The sequence below is a fragment of the Euleptes europaea genome, chromosome 16, assembly GCF_029931775.1.
Source record: "Euleptes europaea isolate rEulEur1 chromosome 16, rEulEur1.hap1, whole genome shotgun sequence".
NCBI classification, from domain to species: Eukaryota; Metazoa; Chordata; class Lepidosauria; order Squamata; family Sphaerodactylidae; genus Euleptes; species Euleptes europaea.
This window is the reverse complement of record NC_079327.1, coordinates 34,924,998-34,949,066: the sequence shown is the minus strand read 5'-3', so window position 1 is coordinate 34,949,066 and position 24,069 is coordinate 34,924,998. Positions and strand designations below refer to the sequence as shown.

Sequence of the window (24,069 nt, the reverse complement as noted above, 5' to 3'; positions counted from 1 at the left end):
CGTTGCCTCGCTCTCCCCCTGCATTTCCCTGTGTCTTGCCCGTGTTTTCAATTCGAGATAAAACTGGTCTCTCTAAACATGGACAAAATGCGGGGAAATGCAGTGGGAGAGCGAGGCAACCTCTGACGGATGGAAACGGAATGCATAATCAAAACAAGTCATTGGAGGGGTGATGGCAAGAGAAACAGCCATGCATAAAGGGCCTTAATTTGCAGGGAGTGGTTAAGATTAGGCTTCACTTGTAGGCGTGGGGAAATATAAACTGAGCTTTTTAAAAATCCATACTTGTATCACAGGTTGTAATAAAAAAAATAAGTCATGTTTTAGGCTAGAAAATCAGAAACAGATGTTTCGGGGGAAAAATCAGTTGAAGCAACCCTAACAGTGCATTTCTGAGCCTCTGGCAGCCAGGGATGGCATGGCTGTGGCGCTGCAGTGCCACCTCCACACCGGTTTCCCAGACGACTAGAGGCTCAGAAAAAGGTGGTTAAAAATGAAAAGAGGAAACATGGGGCTTTTTCTCCTATAGGAAACAGCGAGGCTGCGCCAGGAAAAACCTGGCGCAGCAAAGCTGTTCCCGGAGGGGGCTTTCCCGGGCTGAAGTGGCTATGGAAGCCAACTACAGTCAGCTCTGCCCCCTGGGAACATCCCAGGAATGCCCCTCCATGCTGACACCGCATGTCTCCGCCGGGATTTACGTCGTGCAGAGACTGCGCCAGTGGAGGAGAGGTGTGAAGCTCCGCGGTGCTGAGATGCCGACAGAACTGCCCTCAATGCCAGAGTAAGTGCCTCTAATCACAGAAGAAAACGCCGCCTCCTGAGCCCAATGGTCCCTCAGGCTCAGGAATGCTCTGTAAGTGTAGCTTTACAAAAGGCAGGTTGTGTGGGTTTGAAAAAAAGGCAGTTGCAGGATGGTGCTCAGGAGGATGGGCAGACAGAAAATGTCAAGGGCAGCAGGTTAGTGAATCAGGTTCAAGAGCAGGTTAGTAAGTGCTCAGACTCCAAGTGCAGTGTAGACTAGCATAGAAGCTACCTTACTAACTGATGTTGCTTGATCTTTTGATCGTAATAAATGTTGATTGACTGAAGCTAGCTTACTTTGACGAAGTAGTCCAATGGGCCAGAATGAGCGGGGATTACTAAATAGAAGACAGGAGGTAAAGTCTAAGTAGAAGAGTTGTATGGTGGACATGGGGGTAGGAGAGAACAGGAGAGCCAGTAATGAAGAGAAACTGCAGCTCCCAAAGCTCCTCTTGTGACCAGTGACAGTACAGGAGAACTTTGGTGCCCAAAAGCCACTCCTGCAATTTTTCTGAGATCTTCCTTGAGGAAGTCATGTTAGAGTGTGTGTGTGTGTGTGTGTGTGTGTCTATGCCAATGTCTTGCCAGGGCCATTTGGCTACCTTACTACTGGCTTGCCAGGTTGGTTTGGCTTCTGGAATTTGACATTGATTTTGTTGGGCTTGCAACACTGGCCTATGGTTTTGCTGGGATTCTCTGGTTTGGCATTGGTTCTGTTGGGCTTGTTGCTTCTGTTCGCGTTTGGAGGATTTGGGTCAGTGGTTGCTCTTGTGTGTTCAGCTATTAGCTTACTTGCCTTGGAGAAAGTGTGGGCATGGAATTCCACCTCATAGGAAACAATGGAGACAAGTAAGATGGCAGGGGTCACCTTGTTCAGGCACGCATAGAATCTAACCCCTGGATCCAATTTGCTTGAAAGTTGGGGGTCTTTAAGTGAACAGGCAGGACCAGATTCCTTGCTATTTTGGTGTCATTTCCTTGAAAAAGAGCCACTCCAGCTTCCTGGAAAAAGTCTCCCGTAGGGAATAAAGTACCTGAAAAAACTGTATCCAAATTTTGAAATGATACTGGGGACCCAATAATCTAGAATATTGGCCTAGAAACTGTTCCTACAATCCAAATTAAAAAAAATACCTCCCACTCCCCAAATGTATGACCCTACATGGGAGTACATTATTTCATTCTTTAGTGGATGGCTTAAAGAACTGTTGTGTGAGAGTTTAGCCTTTCTTAAGTAACAGCATCTAGAAGGCAGCTACAGAAGAAGGAAGCCATCTTTACTCCTGTAGTTCAATAAACTGAATAGTTTCCACATTTGCTTCAAGAAAGTTTCCATTGTTTCCTATATTTTGTATTATAAAATTATCAGAGAAGGAAGCAGCAGATGCAGTGACCAGGAGCAGGAGAAGGTGACTTTGCCAACTCCCTTCCTGCAAATTATTTGCAGGTCCCCCTTGTGTATGTTGAATGTGATGGCACTGGTTGCTGTTACTAAGCAGTACTGACAACACTTACAGCCCATTCCTCACCTTTCGGTGGCTGGGGTGGCATGGCTGCGGCACTGCCGCAGCACCTCCAAACACATTTCCCGGCCGCCAAAAGGCTTTAAAAAGCCATTCGCCAGCTTTTAACATTTTAAATAGGGCATTTTGCCTCAGAGAGAACAGCGAGGCTGCACCTGCAAAAAAAGCAGGCACAGCAATGCCATTCTCCCTGCTGGTGTGCCGGGCCGAAAGGGAACAGGAAGCTGCCTACTGACAGCTCAGCCCCCCAGCACACCCCAGGAACGCCCCCCTGTGACTCTGACACAGGCCTTTGAGATGCCAGTGGAAGCCCCAGCCAGTGTCCCTGGGCTGTGCTGCCATAGCAGTGCCAGGAGACCAGCATTTGCCCCCCCCCCCCCCCGCCAGCATCCAGCTCATGTTGGGTGGCAAAAGTAATGCCAACACCGGCGCGGGGGACCTGAATGCCAGCGCAACCCCTTCCTGGCCTCCAAAGGACTTTCGTCCTTGGAGGTCAGGAATGGGCTGCCCATTACCACCATATCTAATCAACTATAAAAGTTTAAATTAGAAATCACAGAGTAGCTGGCCAGTCTTTATTCTTGGGTGATTGGATTTACAATCTTGGGCCCCCCAAAATAATTTAAAGGAAAAAAAACTGGATGTACATTTCCAAAATATAAGATAAAAAACAAATAAAACCTACATACAGCAACAGTGTTTTGTGTTGTGTAGGCTCCTATGATGTAAGTAATGGGCCCCATCTTCTTAATTGTATTTCAATTCAACAATTACTTTGATAAAATACATATTTTGTTATGTGCAAATGGCTTTAGATACCTATTAGGTCCATAAATTACCATATAGCATATATTCGACACAAAAAACAGCGACAATTTGTTGTTGACAAAGGACAGCTGGACATATAAAGGGCCCCATTACCTTCAATAGCTTAGGGCCTCATCAAACCTAAATCCGGCCCAAGAACTACTAATTCTGATAAACAGATCACTTTTGTTGCAGCAGGAGTTGTAGAAATGTCTTGTATGCAGTTCTAGTTCTTTATACCAGCTATTTAAAATCACATTGATGTTAATAGGTTTTAAACAGACTACCTGTGCATAGGATGGCAGCCTTGCTCTATATGCTTATGGTTCTCAAGTACAGCATGGATATAACCAGAGGAGAAACTGACTCTGCATGGAGAGACAAAGAGCCGAGTAAGGGTAGGTAGAAATAAACTATGAGCACAGTGAGCCCGCTAATTGCGACCAGGACTGACAGATCAAAACCCTGAGCAGCTGACTTTCAACACCACAGGAGAGTATGCAGCATCTATCCCATTTGTATGAACTGATAAGTCATTGGGTTGGCTATCAATACAGCCCCCTTGATCAGTGAGATCACAGTGTCTTGAAGTTTGAACAAGTGGTATTTCACGTGAGTGCCTCTTGGAACTGTGCCCAGTGGCAGTCCCACGGTCTCTCTTAGGAAATCATGTGGCGTCCCATGAGTATAAAATAGTACAGTGACTCCAGGTCCTTTCAAGACACAAAAAACCCTCTGATTTATTACATCAAGGATGCTAGACCGGATTCAGTTCCAGTATCTTAGAATTCAACTCTTGATGCAGTTGGAGTGAGAGATGAGAAAGAGCTCAAGAAATCAATACCCGCAACCAAACTACAAAAGCAGTAGTTCACTAACTTTTTGTCAGTTTTTTTTTATTCTAGGAACTGAAAAAAATCAAGATTATCAAAGCATTATTAGTGATGTTACTTTAGTGATGTCACTTTACAGACACTTTAGTGCTGTAGGAAAAAAGGGAACATTCAACTCCTTAACACAAGTAAGTCACAAAGAATACAAAGATAACTAGCACAGCAACAGTGCATCGAACTACTCACATGGTGCCCAACTTACACTGGCAAAATCATTGGCACAGCCCTATGAAGCTTCATACAGCAGTTCCATGGGGGTTGGGGGAGCGTCTCTGGCAGCTTACTGGCTGCTGTGCTGCAAGCCACTTAGGAGGTGGCTTGGCTGCGCCATAGCTGTGCCATCTTTACCTGCAGCGCAGCTCCCCCACACACCCCGGATTGTGCTGCCCATGTATTAAATCTATGACACTACCTACTTACTCCAAAGGAGCCCTGATGATTTTAATGAGATTGCTCAAGACTAATTAGGCACTTGAACTCTGGAGAAGTCCTTAAGACCTCCATATGAACTTTACTGTGGGTTTTTATAAACTCAGAAAGTTAGGGTTGAGGGGTTTTTAGGGGGGTCAAATTAGAAGCCCCATGGCGCAGAGTGGTAAGCTGCAGTACTGCAGTCCAAACTCTGCTCACGACCTGAGTTCAATCCCGACGGAAGTTGGTTTCAGGTAGCCGGCTCAAGGTGGACTCAGCCTTCCATCCTTCCGAGGTCAGTAAAATGAGTACCCAGCTTGCTGGGGGTAAAGGGAAGATGACTGGGGAAGGCACTGGCAAACCACCCCATAAACATAGTCTGCCTAGAAAACGTCGGGATGTGACGTCACCCCATGGGTCAGGAATGACCCGGTTGCTCGCACAGGGGACCTTTACCTTTTGCAAATTAGAAGTACATTTGTGCATATTATTCACAAATCAGATTTTAGCTGTCTATTACAGAGGGAAAATGTCTTTTCTACAAAAAAACAATATAGGAATTGACCCACAGGGGCTAAGTCTTCTTGTTCTCATTGGAACACAAATTATCCACTTTCCTCTTTGTCAACTCTTTGAAAACTCAGGAGATAACGTTCTGTCCCCTTTCCTAAGATCAAAAGTGATTAGGTATTGTTAGATGATAGAACACACATTCAACATGATTTTCATATGTTATTTTTTTTCTGGAAGGGAGCACTATAGTTCTATTGAATCCAAGTTTAAATGGTTTTATGGTTTATGCAAGAAAGTCAGTGTATTGTGTAAACTGGAGATGAAGTGACCTTGTACATGGCTTTGTGATGGTCACAGTATTTCTAGGAGGTTACTTCAAGGTGACTACGTAGGGATCTGACAGGTAGAAAAATTAAAATGGGAGGATTAGAGCTAAAAGGAAAGCTAGTCTGATGGGAGATGCTAAACTATGATAAACTATGATGGACAATTTGACAGGGATTTAGACCAATGTGATATCTAGAGGGACACAGTGAAAGGGGTTCAACATAGAAAGTCACATGATCAGACTAAAATAATTTTAGCAAAGTACACAACAGGCAGACAACTTTATTCCTTGAAACATTTGATATTTGCAAAACACATTGATTCTGACAGGCACTACAAAGTGTGTTTTTTATGGAGCTAATCCTTGCTTTTTCTTCTTTTTTTCATTTCTGAAATGGTCACTGGAAGGCATGACCAAACCACCAGCAAAACCTGTATCCAATACAAGAGGACTCCTAGATCTACATATTGAGAACACTCTTGTACCTTAACAATTACACAGAGAGATGGGGAGAGGGGAGACACCATGAAATTCCTGCAGAGGTTTCTGTAGTTTTCTCAGTAATCCTTACAGTTACAGCAACACACCCAGGGCCTGTGGGCCTGACCACCCAAATGTGTTTGCTTTTGTCACTTCTGAAGCTTGACCTAATTAGTAACAAACTTGGCAAGATTGTTAATATTGTGAAATTTAGCACATTATAATAAAAATTAGCATGCATCATGTTTGATTTAGAGTGTGTCATCACCATCACATTGTGAGATAAGGCAATAACGCCAAGCATTAGAAAAAAAGAATTGGGGGGAAAATGTCATTCTTGAAGGGGAAAATACCTTTTCTTAAACAAACCATTTTAAAGTCAGAATGGTTCATCACCTCATCTATTAAGCAATGTAAAATGAAATTGAACAAAGTAATGAGCATACAAGTATCTTCTGTCTTCACTTATTTTCAATATTATTTATTTATTTATTTAATTCATTGTATCCCACCTTTCTCCCAACTGGGGACCCAAAGCAGTAGGGTTGCCAGGTCCCTCTTGGCCACCGGCGGGAGGTTTTTGGGGCAGAGCCTGAGGAGGGTGGGGTTTGGGGAGGGGAGGGACTTCAATGCCATAGAGTCCAATTGCCAAAGCGGCCATTTTCTCCAGATGGACTGATTTCTATTGGCTGGAGGTCAATTGTAATAGCGGGAGATCTCCAGCTACTACCTGGGGGTTGGCAATCCTACAAAGCAGCGTACACGGTTATCCATATGTTTTCTAGAACTCTTTTCATTTTCTTCTTTTCACTAACATTTACATTTACTAAATTATACCAGGGTTTTTCATTTTCTTCATGGAAAATTCATATGATCACGTTTAGCCTTTTCCCCTTTTGCCTCCCACATCATGGGCTGATTGGGGGTGGGGGGCTTAGATATACACAGGTTTAGCTTTATGACACATTAACACAGAGTGAGGCCATGACTTAGAGGAATGGGCTTCCTAGTGACACCTGGTTGGCCACTGTGTGAACAGACTGCTGGACTTGATGGGCCTTGCTCTGATCCAGCAGGGCTTTTCTTATGTTCTTATGTTCTTAATAATATCTGCTTTGCCTATAGAAATTCCCAAATTCAATTCTCAGCATCTTCAGCTTTAAAAGGGGATGATGTAACAAGTAATGTGAAAAACCTCTCTATATGTGAGATCTGAAAAGTCCTGTGTGAGCAACTGTGACAACCAATGGTATGATATGACGCAGTACAAGTTTGATGTGTTTGTTTATAAAATTGGGAGGTGGAAACATTTTTTGAGTAAACTACAAGTCATTGGGAAAGCTATGGCCAAGTGTGTTAGTATGAATATACTCTAACTAAAAATGTAGATGGAATGAGGGTAGAATACCTCCTTTAGGTTACTGACAGTATAGTTGTAAAACTCTTCTGAATATAGTGCTTCATTAAGAGCTCTGCCTTCTAACCAATTCAAGATGTGTGGACATGATGGAGCAGAATAATTCACATTGTCAAGAGATAAAAGCACAAGTAACTGCATCATATTCTTTCACTTTTAGGATATTTTAGCACTTTAATACTCTAGTATTGAGCAAAGGTGCATTAATTATTTACAGCTATGTCTCTCCTCCAATGGTTCCTTCACAGCAAATTTTGTGCTAATGGAAGCTGGCCAACACTCTTCATGTATATGGCTCTATTTATTTAGCAGTGGTATTTTTATAAGTGCTACTACAAAATACAGCTTGATTGTATCATGCACATAGCACAAGCAATAAAGTTAGATTTTTCACTCAATCAGAAACTAATTATAAAGGCATAAGTATTTTATGGGTATGAAAAGAATATAACTGATTATTAAGAAACAGAAACAGAAACACTGTATCTTCATGACTACCTAGTCAATAAACCAATAAAAACTGCATTAGATCGTAGCAATATATCTACCACAAGTATTGATAACTAGTAAAGATAATTTCGATAGTAACTATTGGTGCACTGAAGGTAAACTTTAGACATAGCATTATATTGTGTTAGAGGCCACGGGAAACCTGAGTAAAACGAATGCAGTTGGGGTCAAGCTGAAGGGCATGAGGGTGTACTCAAGAACAGGCGGTGGGGGGGGGAGAACAGGCAGGGGAACTACACATGCAAGAGTACCTGTCAGAACTCATCATGGTAAACATGGCCTGATTCTGCATATGTAAAAGCTGTACAGTCTGGTGAAATCACTCAATCTCCAAACAGGAGTCTAAAAAGAATCAAGGTATCCAGTTAACCAATATTTAGGCTGGGCCTACAGTAGGGTTGCCAGGTCCCCCATGGCCACTCGCAGGGGATGGGGGGGTAGGGTTGCCAGATCCAAGTTGGGAAACTCTTGGCGATTTGGAGATGGAGCGTGGAGATGTCTGGGACCTCAGTGGGGTACCGTGCCATCGAGTCCACCCTGCAAAGCATCCATTTTCTCCAGGGAAACAGATCTCTGTAGTCTGGAGATGTGCTGTAATTCCAGGGGATCTCCAAGTCCCACCTGGAGGCTGACATCCCGTGCCTACAGAGAAGGAACTTCTTCTTAGGCATTAACAAAACATGTTAGGCATAGCCTGCCTATGGATAAATCAGAGATCTGTAAACCAAAGGCATAGGAAGAAATACCTGAAAAAGGAGAACTCTCACCAATATTGCTCCTATTGGGACTGAATACAGCATACATATTTGCGCATATACACTTCAAGGTGCTCATTTCCCCTCCCTGCCACCTCCTTCCTCCCTGACAGTTTTCCTACCTCCCCAAATTAGAAACCTTACCCTTCAAAAGGGAGGGAGGAATAACATGTCACACTGCTCTTTTTGAATCACAAAAACAAATCATCAGTGTGAACATATGGGATGCTTGACTCAAGGAAAAACAGCCACTGCATGCAGAGTAAGCTTAATTTCTGAACAAGTTATTTGTGAAGAATTCAGCATCCCTAGGGCTGGCATGCACGCAGTCTGTGCTGTCAGCATAATACCACATCTTCACGGAGGTCAGATGACCAGCCGAGGGTTAAGAACAAGGAGTCAAACTGAATATGAACCAGAATTTAAAAAGCAGTTCAAACATACAGTAGATCAAAATAATTATTTGAAAATATCTGTTGAACCCCAACCATAATAAAACCTTAAAGTCACTCACTGGTATCATTGGAACAGATCATGAGCACACAGAAGCAATTTCTGAGGGGATCTTTAAACATTGTGATTTTGCCCTGGGTTTTTAATTTTGCTGCCTTGAAGGGATGAAGCATGATGGAAACCATCTGCTTTAAAGTTGCATTCTACATTAGCAGAAACAGATTGTGAAGGTAAATTCGCCAGTGAAAAAAGGGAGGAAGGACATGATTTCTCAAAGTGAAGCGTGTTTAAATCATGCCTCACCTATTCTTTGTAGTGGTAAAAAGAATTATTAAATCACTTTATTCCTAAAGGTAAATGTAAAAGCAGTAGGCTGAGAGCTACACACTTTATCTTAGCGCTGGAAAATGTGTATCACTCCTCCTGAGGTGTGAGTGTGACTTGGAAATATAAGGAAAGGAAGCATGAGCTATTTATTTTTCCTCTTTTGCTGCTTCTTTCAGATGCCTGTAGTGATAGAAGTGTTTTCACCGGGTGATAGGGAATTCAAAATGGCCCTGGAGCCACATCACATGATTGGCCCATGTCACATGGTCTGCCCAAACCATGTGGCGCTTCGCTTTTGATCCAGTTTGTAGGTTGCTTGGCTGTAGTGGTTGAGAAAAGAAATGCTGGCTGCTGAGGCAAGAAGGTGGTGGCAGCCCCTACCCTCTCTTTTTGGCCAGTCTCTCTCAGAGAGGGCAGTCCAGGTCAGACTGCAGTGGAGAGCAAGAAAAGGTGGTGGCAGCAGCCACTGTACTGTACTGTCACTGGATTGTCCTCCTTGCAAGAAAAAAACAAGCAGAACTAGTAGACATCTAGAGACAATTTCAGCTTTGTACTCTCTGATGCTTTTTAATATGGAGGACTTATTCACAAGATCACTGACTAACTTTTGTTTCGCTCGGATGACAGCTTTCTGACAGTGAATAGGTTTGGGCCAGGCATCCGCTGTAAAACCTGTTCCCCACAACCAATGAACTGGCAGCCAGTAAAAATCTTTTAAAATAGGCAAAACATGTGTGCTGTATCTTCCACACCAGTTATGTTCTACACCAGTTAAAGTTTGCAAAGTCTTCAGAGGCAACCCACATAGATTCTATGACAATAATCTAATTAGGTTGTGATCAGAGTATGATTAACTGTGTCCAGATCTCATGTTATCATTGTACTAATTCGGGGGAGATCCTTTTACAGCACAACTGAAACGGTACTGAACAAGTGGAAAGATGAGATTAGAGGCCCCCTGCTAGGAGAGTAACTTCATTTCCATTATTGTTACAGAAATAAAAATTCTCTTCAGTAATGGAAAAGGCTGAATAAATTCCCATGACAAACGTAAATCATAAATAGAGACCCAATGGCACTTTGTCAAGAAATGGCAACTAGTGGCATTCTGTTAACTTTTATTTTATAAAGAACAAAGCTAAAAAGAACGTGAAACGAAAGTTCAAACTTTCTACATTAAATTACAAGTAATAGTTCTCTGCCTGACAGCTAACATTTATTTTGGCACAGATATAATTCGTTGTTGTCCCCCCCCTTCATTATGGAGGTTTGGGAAAATCTACATTTTATTTGGCTTTTGCTTTTCATTGGTCATTTATCACCTTGCATCATGCTACTTTTTTAGTAGTGCTGGGAAGGGGAAGAAAAAGAAGAAGTGTTATACCCCAATTTTCTGTACCTTTAAGGAATCTCAAAGTGGTTTACAATTGTCTTCCCTTCCCCTCCCACAAGAGACACCTTGTGAGATAGGTGGGGCTGAGAGAATTCAGAGAGAACTGTGACTAGCCTAAGGTCACCCAGCAGGCTTCATGTGGAGGATTGGGGAAACCAACCCGGTATTCCAGTTTAGAGTCCACCTCTCATGTGGAAGAGTACGGAATCAAACCCTGTTTTCCAGTTTAGAGTCCACTACTCCTAAACTGCTCCTAACCACTACACATGAAACCAGTTGGTATCTGGAGACAATCACCTTTACTGGGCTGAATGGTAATGTTAATCTGTGGCCTTCTCTGCAACCCTGTCTTGGGCTTTAAGTTACAGCCCTGACATAATCCACTTGCCTTGAGCAAATAATAATTGAGGCTGAAAATAAAAAGTAGCTAAATTATGTGCTCAGTGATCTTGTCAATCAATCCTTAGTGTAGCAAAGAAGACTATAGATGATAATTTCCATTAAACCTAATAAAAGATGGAGTGTAACTAACTGGCTCTTGAGGATCTTCCTCCCTTACCCCTCACCCAATAGTCTTTTCCTCCCACTGTGGGAGGAAAAGGAGGGAGGATGCAGTGCTGAGAGGGAAGGAGGCAAAATTGGTTCCTTCCACCTCTTCTGTGACTGAACCAAACTGACAGAGGAAAAAGGGAGAGATTTCACCTTCTTCCCCCTCACCTCTGCAGACTTCCAACCTGCATTCCTATTTCTCCAAATGGATCCCACAACCCTGGGAATAAACTTTCCTGGGATCAGGAAAGACTACTGAGGGGAAGGGAAAATCAGGAAGATCCAATATCCTTGTGCAGGATCCACCCAATCTGAACCACTTAGCATAACAACTAAGTGTCCGGGTTCAGGCAGGCACTTGGGGCAACAGGCAGTAATCATAGTCCAAGGCACAGTCCAGGGTCAGCACACAGGTGGTTAGAAGTTCAAACTCCAAAACAGAAGGTCACAGTCAAGGTAAATCCAAGAAACAAGGTCCAAATCCAGTCCAAAGTCAACCACGCAGAATACTAAGGTGCAGAGCAACAGCAGGTTCACAAGGGTTGCAGATAAGTTGCTTCCACTTTGGTTCCCTCTTTTCTAGCTGCTTTTATCTGGGAAACCCTGATCAGGAAAAGGTGCGACTCCTCAACCTGCTGAGTCATCCATAGACAGGTGACACAGACTCATCACCGGCTGAGCAGCCTCTGTGGCTGTCAGCCCTGATCCTGTGGTGACTCAAGCTCACAAGCAGAAGTTGGCCAGTGTTGGGCTGCCAACCGTGCGCTCCTGCACCTCCTTCCAAGTCCGCCTTCTCCAGCATTCCAAAGGCTCTGGCAACTCTGGCGGTAAGGTTGGCGGCTGCAGTACTTCTGTTTCAGCCTCAGAACCCAGGCTGTGAGTCTGAGGGTGTGGCATGCTGACTTCAGCCGGAGACTCCCTTTCTGCGCCAGACGGAGTCTCTACTGTGTCTGGTGGGACTTCCTGTGGCTCCAAGGGCTGGGACTAGCTTTCTCTGTCCCTTCCTCATCCAAGGATTCCATTTAATACTGCACCCTTGGCAGTATTAATTGGAATATATGGAAATCTACCATACTCTGACAGACTTTGCTCATGCAATTCAAAGAAAATTGACACATTCACATAAGATGATGGAATTCCCTCTCTTTAAACACCACAGAGATAAATGGATCACCCCCATATTGGCGAATATTCCTGCCCCCATAACAAGAGACAAAATAGTCCCCTTTTTGCTGATGGATAGAGATCCAAATATAACACTGGCCATGGCCAAATATCTCTGCATCATATTTTCCTCTAAAAAATAACTGCTCAGGACCTATGGGCCATAGGAGCAAAGAAGGAAAGGCAAGGCAAGGAGACATCAGCAGGCAGACCCATGACACCAAGTATCATCTGGAGTAAATCAGATATATACCAGCTTGACCCCATTGACACCATGCTGATGTTAACCTGGCACCAGTGTAACTATATCTCCAAAAGGGCCAGAAATTGTAGGTGTTGACAGCTTACGTGGGTGGGGGAATGCTTAGTGGATATCTCTGCCTCAGTCTCAACCCTGGTACCAGCATAACACTACAACAGCGAAAACACTGGAGTAAGTATAAACAATGTCATTAAACTCAAAGGGGATGAGGAGCAAAATTGTCCTGCCTGCCTTCCACCATGTCTATGCTGCTATGTGCACTTTGGGGCACCAACTAACAGTACAATTCTATACAGCGTTACTGCAATCTAACTTGGAATGGCATTGTTTCAGGAAGGTAGACGTGTTGGTCTGCAGAAGAAGAGCTACTTGTATCTGACGAAGGGAGCTTTGACTCTCAAAACGTATACCCCCCCCCCCAAAAAAAAGAATCTTGTTGGTCTCTAAGGTGCTACTGGATTCAAATCTGAACAGAATCGCATTGTAAATCTACATCCAATCACAGCTTTGTTAAGTACCAAATAAAACCCAGCCAGGGCACACATATCATAGAAGACAGGATGTGCAGCATGGGGAATATCTCTGAACTTACATTGTGCACACCCATAACACACAACAGAGCAAATCTTTAGTGATGATAATGGTAAAGACAAACAAGGGTGATAACAGGATGATAACAATCATTATTCCACTGTTACTAATCAGAAGTTATTAAAGGTAGACATGGCAGAATTCCATATGGTCAACGGTTTTGCCTCTGCTCTGCTGACCAGGTAGAAGACCTGCCACATGTTCTTTTTCACTGTGCCCTGTACACCACGATACGACCTAGATTGATTCAGTGCATACCACAGATGTTGGTCTCAGAAGAAGAGCGACTAAGATTCTTGCTGGCTGATGTAAATTTATCTATTACACAGAGAGTGGCCTCTTTTTTCATTATAGCAATTAAACTAAGGAAAAGTTTTTAATAGGTGATACAGGTAATACAGTGGCTTGATATGGTCCACAGACAGATTGTTTATTTGTGGCCCTTGGCCAGATAAAACAAGATACATGGACTAAAATGGTCTTACCGACAAAGGTTGACAGTCGGTGTCTTAAATCACTTTAAAAAATAAAAATAATAAAATAAATAACATCCAAGTTACATCTGCCATTTGGACTAAGAGACTACTCTGTGGCAACAAATTTTCATTGCTGCCGTACAAAATTTTGCTACCTGAGAGATGATTGAGGGATTATGTCCTTGTAGGAGCTTTTCTATCTTTTCTCTTTCCCTGACGGGTCCCATTCTCAGTATAAGGGGCTCGATAAACTTAGAACAGGGTATTGTGTAAAAGTTACAGTTCAGGAGAGCATGTTCAGTGGTTTCTAAATCCCCAGATTTACAGGGGCATAGTCTCTCCGCCCTGGGTATCTTCTTAAATATAATCCACAATATCCTGGTAAACGATTTTAAAGGGGGGGGGAGTCTTTATCTCAATGTGTAGTAGTAGATGTTATTGTGATATTGAACTAATACAGCTGTGGGTTGAATTTTATTTTATTTTATTCTATTTTATTTTGGGTGTAATTGGTTTGTTAAGGTCTGTGACCACAACATGAATAAATCTGACTCTGACATACATTGTTACTATTGCTTTGTTCAGAACCTTTACAGGTCCTCTACCTCAGGGCACACACATTAACCTGGATGCTCCACTCTTCTTGATAGGGTTACAAGAAAACATGCCCAGCACATGGAACCAAGGGAAGGCAATCAAACTGACTACTACAAATATCTCCACATCACCACTGAAATGTGTACCAACTGTGTAAAGACTCATTGATTCCTGCATACTCAAGAGTTGCTAGCAGCATCTCCCACACAGGAGGCATTTTTTGTGTAATGTTCTTTTTTTTGCACAAACCCAGTATACACATTTTCATAGGATATTTAATGTACTGATTTTGTTAAGGCATTCTTCATGTTTTTCCCCATTACTTATCTTTGAGGTCCTTATCCCTTTCTAGTTTTTTACTATGTCGATGACCCATAAATTGTCATTAGGATATGCTATTCTGCTTTTTATAGAAATGGAAAGAGCATGGATGGTGGATCTACATTTCCTTGGAGGTGTCTTGATGATTCTATTCCATGTATAGGTTAAATAAACCAATATAAAATGGTACTCTTTTGCCCCTCCCCCATTTTGTCACACAATTTTACACATACACAATGGTCTCCCCTAAATTGAAATGAGGTCACTATTGCTAAGACAACATCTCTTTAGCACTTTTTCTTGAACAAGACAACCTTTTCTCATTAATAAATCACATAAATAATAAAAAATCTGTGAAAGGCCCACTAGGCATTATTTTTTCAGTTAGTGTATATTCAGTACCTCATCTCTGAAGCTTGGCTAACAGGCAAGGATGGGGAAAGCCTGTGTGACACCTTTAGAAGGCCAAGTTCTACCAGGTTCTCATCACTGAGATGGGGAAAAATTCATATATACTGTCAGGGAACTTAGTTTATTGAAAGAAGTATCAAAACAATACTGAATAAAGAGAATACAACCAAAGCAGAGGACCACAATGAGTTAACATTTGTATTACCCCTATAAAACCAGTCATGCTACATGTGTGCAGAATGAGCAAATAATAGCAGATAGAAATATAAACAGTACAAATACGGAAAATCATTCTAATAGCAAGTTACTCATATAGGATTATGTCCTCTAACAATTGAACTGATAGTTGCTTTTATCTCAACCTCTACTACCAGGATCAAAACATAATGTATCTGCTGGTCCTCTACTTTGTTTTGTTTGTATTGTCTACTCTGAGGATTTGCTCCTTCGGTTTTTCTTTCTCATACCGAAGAGAAGCCTTGCCAGCTGTAACGCTAGAAGGTCATCAAATTGGATCTTCTTTAGAAAAGTAGCACAATGTGTAGCTTTGTTATCTTGTTGTAGATATATCGCCCTCTCAGATCATTCAAATCTGAGGAAAATAAGGTAGTGCTAAGAGGTTTGGTAATAAAATAGGTTTCTGAAGGTTTTCCTAAAGAGATTAAGATTGGAGGCTGCCATCCCACTTAACATTCCTGTGCAGCATCTTTGCACTATACACATGTGCACAAGTAGCAGGTCCTTTGAAAAACCAGCAAATAAATGGTGGTTATAAAGGGACACACAACCCAGCAGCAGAGGCTCTATGACCCACCTGAGGGTCCCAATCTATGGAATGGACCACCATCCTAAAAGATGGCTTATTGACTGGCAGTGTCTCTATTTGTCACCTACTGAGGATTGCTGATAAGGCCCCACATATGACACTGCCAGGATATCATCTTTCCTTACAGGATTTGTAACATGAATTATATCATTTTGGAAAGATGGTGATACCCAGGGTGACTTGGGCCAAATATAAAAACTAGAGGAAAGGGTGACTATCAAAGTTGTTATGTAATACACAGATGTGTCTGAATAAATATAAACTACATGAGATACCAACTTGATGTATCAGACTGTCTTGGGAAAAGTGCCAGTAGTAAACCTATCCAACAAACGTGTAATTTAAAAAAATAATTCAATATTAAATACTATATGATCCTGAATGATTAATATAGCAAGTCAAGAAGTTGCTTTAGATCTTGTAGTTACTTCAAGTTATTTATTTATTTACTTTATTTATTGTCTGCCTTTCTCATTGAGACTCAAGACAGACTACACAGTATAAGTTAATGCAATCAATAGGATGAAGCATCTAATAAGCCATGTAATAGGACCAGGATTGCAACATAAAGAATTAGACATATGCTAAATAATGCGGAACCAGAAAACAATGCAATGAGATCACAATAATGCCTACAGCTGACAGGTAACTCATGCTATTCACAGTGGTATAGTTAGAGTTGCCAGGTCACCACCATCAACACCCAGGAACATTTAGGAGGTGGAGACTGATGTCATGGAACACTCTAAAATTTTGCAAAAACTATGGTAAAACCCTAACCCTCCATTTTACATGAATACATAAAGCTGCCTTATACTGAATCAGACCATTGATCCATCAAGGTCAGTATTATTTTCTCAGACTGGCAGCAGCTCTTTGGGTCTCAGGCGGAGGTCTTTCATGTCACCTGCTACCTGGTCCTTTTAACTAGAGATCCTGGGGATTGAACCCTGAATCTTCTGCATGCAAAGCAGAGGCTCTGCCACTGAACCACAGCCCCTCTCCATGGCGCTTCAGGCACCAGCATGCGATGAACTAGATGGGTGGGAGGTCTTCTGATATAGAAGGAGACTGACAGCTCTAAGTATAGTGATTTGGGGTGCTCACTTTCCCAAGAATTGATGCTTGTGTTTAACAGAATCCTTGTAATATTATGTTTCTCTAGGGGTTGGATTAGGCTTCATTTTTGTTATTTTCATCTCACCAAACACACACAGATGGTTCAGATCGTAGCAATATATCTACCACAAGTATTGATAACTAGTAAAGATAATTTCGATAGTAACCATTGGTGCACTGAAGGCATCAAGCAAGATATTACATGCACATAGGCACAGACATGCATGTGCCAATCCTTTCACAATACACCTCAAAATAACCACAGAAAACACATCAAACCTTAATTGCAATTAAATCCTATTGAAATCTCAATGGGACAAGATAGTCGCAACCAATAACTTATATTAATTTTAATTACATTCAAGTGTGAATAGCTGATGCAGAAGCATTATTTAGAATGTGGTAATTGTTGTTTCTACAGAAACCTACTAGCTTAAAAGCCTTTAGATGTATAAATAAAATTAAGCTAATTAAAATAACCTTCTGTAGATTAAACACATTAAAACTCATACTTGCACTCAAAAATATTGCAATATAACTGAAGCTTAGATTCATTTATTCACCCATGAAGCATAATGTTAGCAAATTTTAAAAATCAAATGTAATGTCTAAATAACTTAGCTGCAAAAATCCTTGGTAACCAGAATCACAGGAATTAGATAGCAATGCAATTAAACTTAGGTCAACCATATAATGAACCTTCCATGCTCACACCCAAACAGTTAAACCGTTTCTATACATTAATTGTATAAAAGTGTATAAATTCCACACTTAACTATTCATTGTTTTATAATACAGCTTGGCCAGACAGTTATGTGCCACTGGCAATCTCACTTGTCTGAGAATGGGTCCATTTTTTCCCAGCAAAGAGTTATGAACTAAAATGTATTAATTTGTTCTATTTATTTGTGAATTTCTTGCCACCTTTCTGTCCTCAGAAAGGCCCTCAAGGAGACTCCCACAACAATGTAACACAATTTACGATTTAAACCATCTAAAAACACAATCACAACTGGGGGGAAAATGAAGCCTTATTAAAAAATAAAACCAAGAGCCCTACAGTTGAAAAAGAACTGTGTGTGCTGGACAGGAGGATTCTTAGTTGGTCTCCTCAAAGGCCCAACAAAATAAAAATGTATTAACTGGCCTTCAAAAGACCAAGAAACAGCCTGCTCAGTAGCCAATAGAAATAAGAATGTCCACAATGAAAATGCCTGGTCTTTGGACCCAACAGCCTGGCTTCAGTAATCTGAGGAACCTATTACTGCCTCTGTACAAGGAAAGGAAGGCTGCTCCCTTAAATATTCCGAACACCCAAGCATGCATGCCATCCAACAGTCACAGATCTATTGATGAAAGCAGCTGCATTTTGCCACCCATGTAGAAATACAGTCTTCTGAAAGACTCAAGACCGCTTTTCAACAATAATGGACATGAAACCATTTAGAAAATTTAGTCGGCATTAGTATATTTTCCTGCCATCTGCATTGTTTCAACCTTGCTTGCAACATAATGGGGAACATGTTTTCCCCCAGCTACAGCAGGGTTCCAGTTCTGTGCTTCCAAACACAAACAGATTATTCATAACTTGCAAGACTTCTAGGACAGACATGTCACAGCATGGTGCTGCAGAGCATTGTTGTCCCCTGGAAAAGGGACAAAGAATTGTCAGGAAAACAGAACTGTATCAACAAAGAGAATGACATCAGCAACCACGACACTTCACCTCATCTCTTTTTAGAAAAAAAATGTAAGAGATCAGGTGTTAATGCTAAGAACAACAGCGCCAATAAAAATCATTGAAGGTTCGACACTCACCATATTTATTGATGACACTGGGCCAATACTGTTCACGTAAATGTCCACATCAATTACAGTTGGTTTCGCTGTGAAAGAAACAAAGGGAGATTTCAACAGCGCCCCAAAGACAGTACAGAGAATCATGTTAAACATATTTGTATTTACAGCATTCCAACTCTTCTAATCTTCAACCAGTTTGGGAAAAAACAGCTCAGTCTTTTCAGTTTAGAAAAAGAGACAACTAAGGAGGGGCATGTCAGAAGTTTACAAAATTACAAGTAGGGAACACATAAGGACTTGTGGGGGTCACTTCCTTCCCCACACTATTTTTATCTTCTCTCTTCCTGGCAGCCCCCATTCCCTCTCCCTGCTTCTTTCTCTGGGTCTCCCAGATCTAGTCTGAAACTCTAACCACTACACTGGCTCTCAGCTTTTCCTTCTTCCCTCCCCCTGGCAGCCTCTCCCTGTGAAAAATCTAGCTAAGTTGCAAAAATTGTGCAGTAGCAAGTTGCTCAGGTGAGCTGTGTGGTGGCCACTGTCGGGCCCAGCCAAGTCACACAAGTTGTGCGGTGGCAGCCACTGAGCTCAGATGTGTTGCATTAAGTCATCCAGTAGCCACTGCCATACATTTGGTGAGTCACACATTTCACATTTCAGGTGTAAACATCTCCCCTCTCACAATGGCAAGGTGTGTGTTGAACCTCGCGTGCACCCCTACTTGCTTGCTTGTGGGGGGCCCTTCTCTTTCCCTTCTTGCAGTTGCCATTTTGGATGTTGCATCTCTGACAGGCAAATATACTTTCCCCTGTGAACCTCATATCCTCATATCCATCCCCTCCTAGTTTTTATTTCCTAGTTCTTAAATGTATCGGGTTTGTGTGTTTTGCTGTGTGTATGTTTGAAGTTACCTTTATAATAAAACCTAATTAATCTGAAAGCAAATCTCTTTATTAAGAGTTTTCCACAGGGATTTGACCTCTGTATACAAAGGGTAAAAGGTCCTGGTGTTTTTTTTAAAAAAAAATCTGAAATACTTAGAATGTCACATGCTTTCATTAATGAACTTTTGCAGCAAAACCATTTGGAGTAGTTCACTGAAGTCAGAAATTCAAATTCAGTCCAAATGTAAATAATGAATATACATGTTTTCAAGGTTTTCCTTTCTAAAATCTTGATATTTCTGGCCAGTAAATCCAGTATTTTATGTTCTTTAATTCAGAAAATGGTTCTACAGAGTTAAAGGACAGTTGCACTGTGACAATTTGTGGGAGTTCAGTTGAAATCATAAATTGAACCTAAAGAATAGGCTTGAATGAATTGGCCTTAGCAATTAAAAAAAGGGAGATCTGAACTCAGTTGAACAAATACAGCTGATTAATGTAACCCTGGTTGTGCTTGGCTGAAAACAAAATGGCAATCTGACAGCATTTCTTCTTACGAAGAAGAGTTACAAAATGAAATAATTGAAGGAACCTATAAACCTATAATAGGTGTAATTTATGGAAATCTTCCATGAACCAAAAAAAGCATGCCACAGCACAAAAAGCACTTGCAAGCACACTGCAATTAATCATCCCCTGCATCTTCAAATTCATTTTTCTTCAGTAGGGTCACTGTGAACTTCCTTTCTCATACTTCATATGTTGACAAGAATACAACTGTCTTGCATAATTCATAAGAATTCACGAGAACCACCATGGTGTAGTGGTCAGAGGAGAGGACTAGGGTCTAAGAGACAAAGGCTATAATCCCCACTCTGCCATAGAAGCTCACTGGGTGACCTTGGTCCAGTCACGTACTCTCGGCTTAATCTGCCTCCTAGGACTGGTTTTTGTGAGGTGTGATGGACAAGGGGTTATGCTGCAGGAATAGCTCACAGAAACCAAGAGTGGGCAGAGCCAGAAAGCTGGCACTCTGAGCTCTGAGAGGTAGAAAGCATTCTGAGCTGGGTGACAGGACTGAGAAGAAGCGTGTCTGTACTCTCTGAAGCCCAAGCTAATAGAACACGCAACCTGTGGAGTGACAGGATTGAGAACTGGGTGAAAGAGGGCCCATTCTCAGGTCACAAAGGGGAATTACTCTCTGGGGCAGAGCTATTCCAGTTGCAGGGTGGTGTGGAGGATTACTGCCACTGGTGTGGGGTAGTCAGTGAGAACTAGTTTATCAGTTCAGATTTCACTCAAGCTTACTTAAAACACAAGATTGTTTCAGTTTTCTGGAGGAAGGAACCACACGAATCACTTCACCAGTTTAATCCTTAAACTGGATTGGGCTCACTCTGGACTCTAGAAAGTAATTCTCCTCAACCCTTTAGGGATCCCTCAATAAATCTGAGTTTGACTTTCCTCTCCCTGGTTTTGAGAACTCTCTTTCCCTCAGAACTATCTCCCGATTTCAATACCAAGATGCACTCTATACACTCAGAGGTAACGCCCTTATGAACCAGTTGCTGACCCTGTCGTGGTCAAACAGTTTCAATACTGTTCCTTTGATTCTACCCAGCAACCTTTGATTTTAACGCCTGAGGACAAATCCTCCTCAGGCTACCCACAGCTCTCACTAGCTGTTTAGAACTTTGTCCATACTGAACTCCGGTGCTGAACTGACTCTTCCTCTTGCCATTCCACAAGCCACTCCATTCTTCACAGATGCACTATCTCATTGGGTCTCAATGTCAAACTCAATGATACGGCGTCCCTGGACCAACATTGCCATTTTACCTCTGAATGCCCTCAGTTTACAAATGCTATAGGGGCCCTACCCTGCTTGGGACTGTGGCATGGAGGAGGAGGAGGGGTTCCTGTACCACTCACATAATTTTCAAGACCCCAAATTCCCTGGGATTCCAACCAGGATCGGGCCTCTTTGGTGTTTGTGAATTGAGAGAGTCCCAGAGGTAAAATGTTGGTGGCAGCCCTAGGGAAAACCATATAATCTAGTTTGGCCCTCAGTTCTGGAGACTTAATACATTCAGGGGGAAAGACAAAGTCTTAAATTGAACTGCAGAGCTTACTTTTAGTTCCAGTCAAATAGAAATGTCACCAACATGATTTTTAATTTAGTTTTATAGACAAGCATCAGAGTTTTTTTTTTCTTTTAGCCATGCAAAAAGGAAGGGGAACCATACTATTTGCCCTCAGTTTATTCCTGTCACATTCATTGCTGAGGAAGAGAAACTGGAAAAAATGATACTTCAGTTTAAGGTCACCATGGATAACTATGCTGTTCCTTCCTTTTTTCTGGCAAGGCAGAGCCTGACTTCCTTTCAGTCACAGGTTTGCTAGTAATATGTTAAAGTTATCCCTCACAGAGAACAAAGATGAACTTTAGGTCAATGCCTATTAATAGTTCCATTACAAAATGTGACCTGTCCTTTTTATGCATTGTCAGCAGGACCTGAAATAATAACACAGCCTAATTTCAAAATGCCACTTACCGTACCTACATATGCATTTATATTCTACCACCTGAACATACAACAAACCATTTTTTTCTTGTGGTACAAATACATCATTAGTAGTTTAAATGCAATCTAATCTACATGGGAATAGCCTGCCATTTCTTAAAATCCTACGGTTTTCCACTTTTGTCACAAGTACATTTTTAGACTTCATGATTCTAGCAATGAGCCTGAAAACATGTTTAAAAGATCTTCTTAATCATTATTTGTAATTCAGATGTCTAACGTTATTGTATGATTTAAGACAATCATATTTCTGTTTAACAAGTGTAAAATAAAAGAAAGACAAATCACAGTTAGTGTATGACATCCAATAACCATGGTCATAATTAACTGCAAGTCACATTGATTCAATGTGGCCAGATTATTTATTTAGCTAATGAAACAGGCATTTCTCAAGCAGCTTACAAAGGTGTTCCTCCATTTTATCCTCAGAAAACCCCTCTGAGATAGGTTAGACCAATAGAGAAGGACTACTCAAGGTCATCCAATGAGCTTCCATGGCCAAGTGGGGATTCAAACCTGGGTTTCCCAGATCCTAGTCCAACATGTTAACCACTACATCAAGTTTTCCACTGTTCTTCTAGCCTATCTTCAATATATACGGTTGCAAGGTCCCCTGATGCCACCAGTGGGAGCTTCGTCAAGACTTGGCTGGGAGGGAAGATCCATGTGCGTGGCACAATGATATCATTTCTGGGTTTACCCCAGAAGCACTGGTGTCGTGCAGGATGCTCTAGTACATTCCTCCAAAAACTCTGTGGAAACCATAGAGCTTTGGGGGCTACAGCATCATTGGTTCTTCCAGGGTAAACCCAAAAGAGATGGCATTGCACCATGCGCACCCCCAGCTGGCCTACTTTTGCCCACCAACCAGCAGAGGGGTGGCAGGCAGCTTGGTGAGTTGGTGGGCAGTTGGGAACCCTATCAATATATCCTATAGAGCATAATTTGTTGTTCAATGCTAAACTAGTGAACACTGAAAAATCTGGTTAGAGTACAAAAATACTCACAAATCCCAAGCCATGCCTTACTCACACTCCATTATGAGACACTGCCTGACCATAGCATAGACAAAGCTGATGGTAGATCTGGTTTATAACTTGTTACAAGTTTCATAAAACCAGTAAAAAACTAAGAAGAATTCTTAGGTTTGGCTGTGTGTGTGTGTGTGTGTGTGTGTGTGTGTGTGTGTGTACACAAAGAGTGTTTGTTAATGAGCGCTTGTTAATGGTTCCTAATCCTCTTGGAGATGTCTAACTAGTGTGGAAAGACTAATCAAGGCCACAGATTTTTATCCTTTCTTGCTAATTCATGTGGGAACAAATGACATTGCCCAGCACAGTCCAGAACATATTCAAAGAGACTGTGTGGCTCTGGGTAAAAAGGTGAAGGACCTGGGATCATAAGTTGTGTTTTTGTCAGTTATTCATGTTGAAGGTCATGGCCTAGGAAAGAAAATAAGAATACTGCAAATAAATGACTGGCTACATAAATGGTGTCGTCAGGAAAGGTTTGGTTTTTTGGACCACACTTTCGAGAAGAAGCTCTTTTATCAGGATATGGTTGTCACCTCATGAGGGTAAGAAAAATGTGTTTGGAAAGAGCCTTGCAAACCTGATAAGAAGGGAGCAACACAAAACTTAAAGCCTAGAATGATGCCAATAACTGGAGATGAGTGGCATGAATTCGAGGAAATATTAACTCATGGGTAAGCCCGGAAACGAAATCCTCAGAGCACATAAACCGTGGATTCCAGTGTCTCTACTAGGGTTGTGCATATCGATAAACCCAAACTAAAAATAAAACTGAAATTAACCGTTTCAGTAAGTTTCAGGTTTATCAAATCCCAAAACCTGGGGATCTCCCAAAAGCTGAATAA

At 41.7% G+C, this 24,069-nt stretch overlaps 1 protein-coding gene across 1 annotated transcript in view; it reads right to left on the bottom strand.

Annotated features, from left to right (window-relative positions):
* GABRG3 (gamma-aminobutyric acid type A receptor subunit gamma3) overlaps positions 1-24,069 on the bottom strand; it is a 383,085-nt gene that overhangs the window by 333,859 nt on the left and 25,157 nt on the right. The window contains exon 2 of the mRNA XM_056862169.1: positions 18,746-18,813. Within this exon, the coding sequence (XP_056718147.1) occupies positions 18,746-18,813 (68 nt within the window). The remainder of the gene's footprint in view (positions 1-18,745; positions 18,814-24,069) is intronic.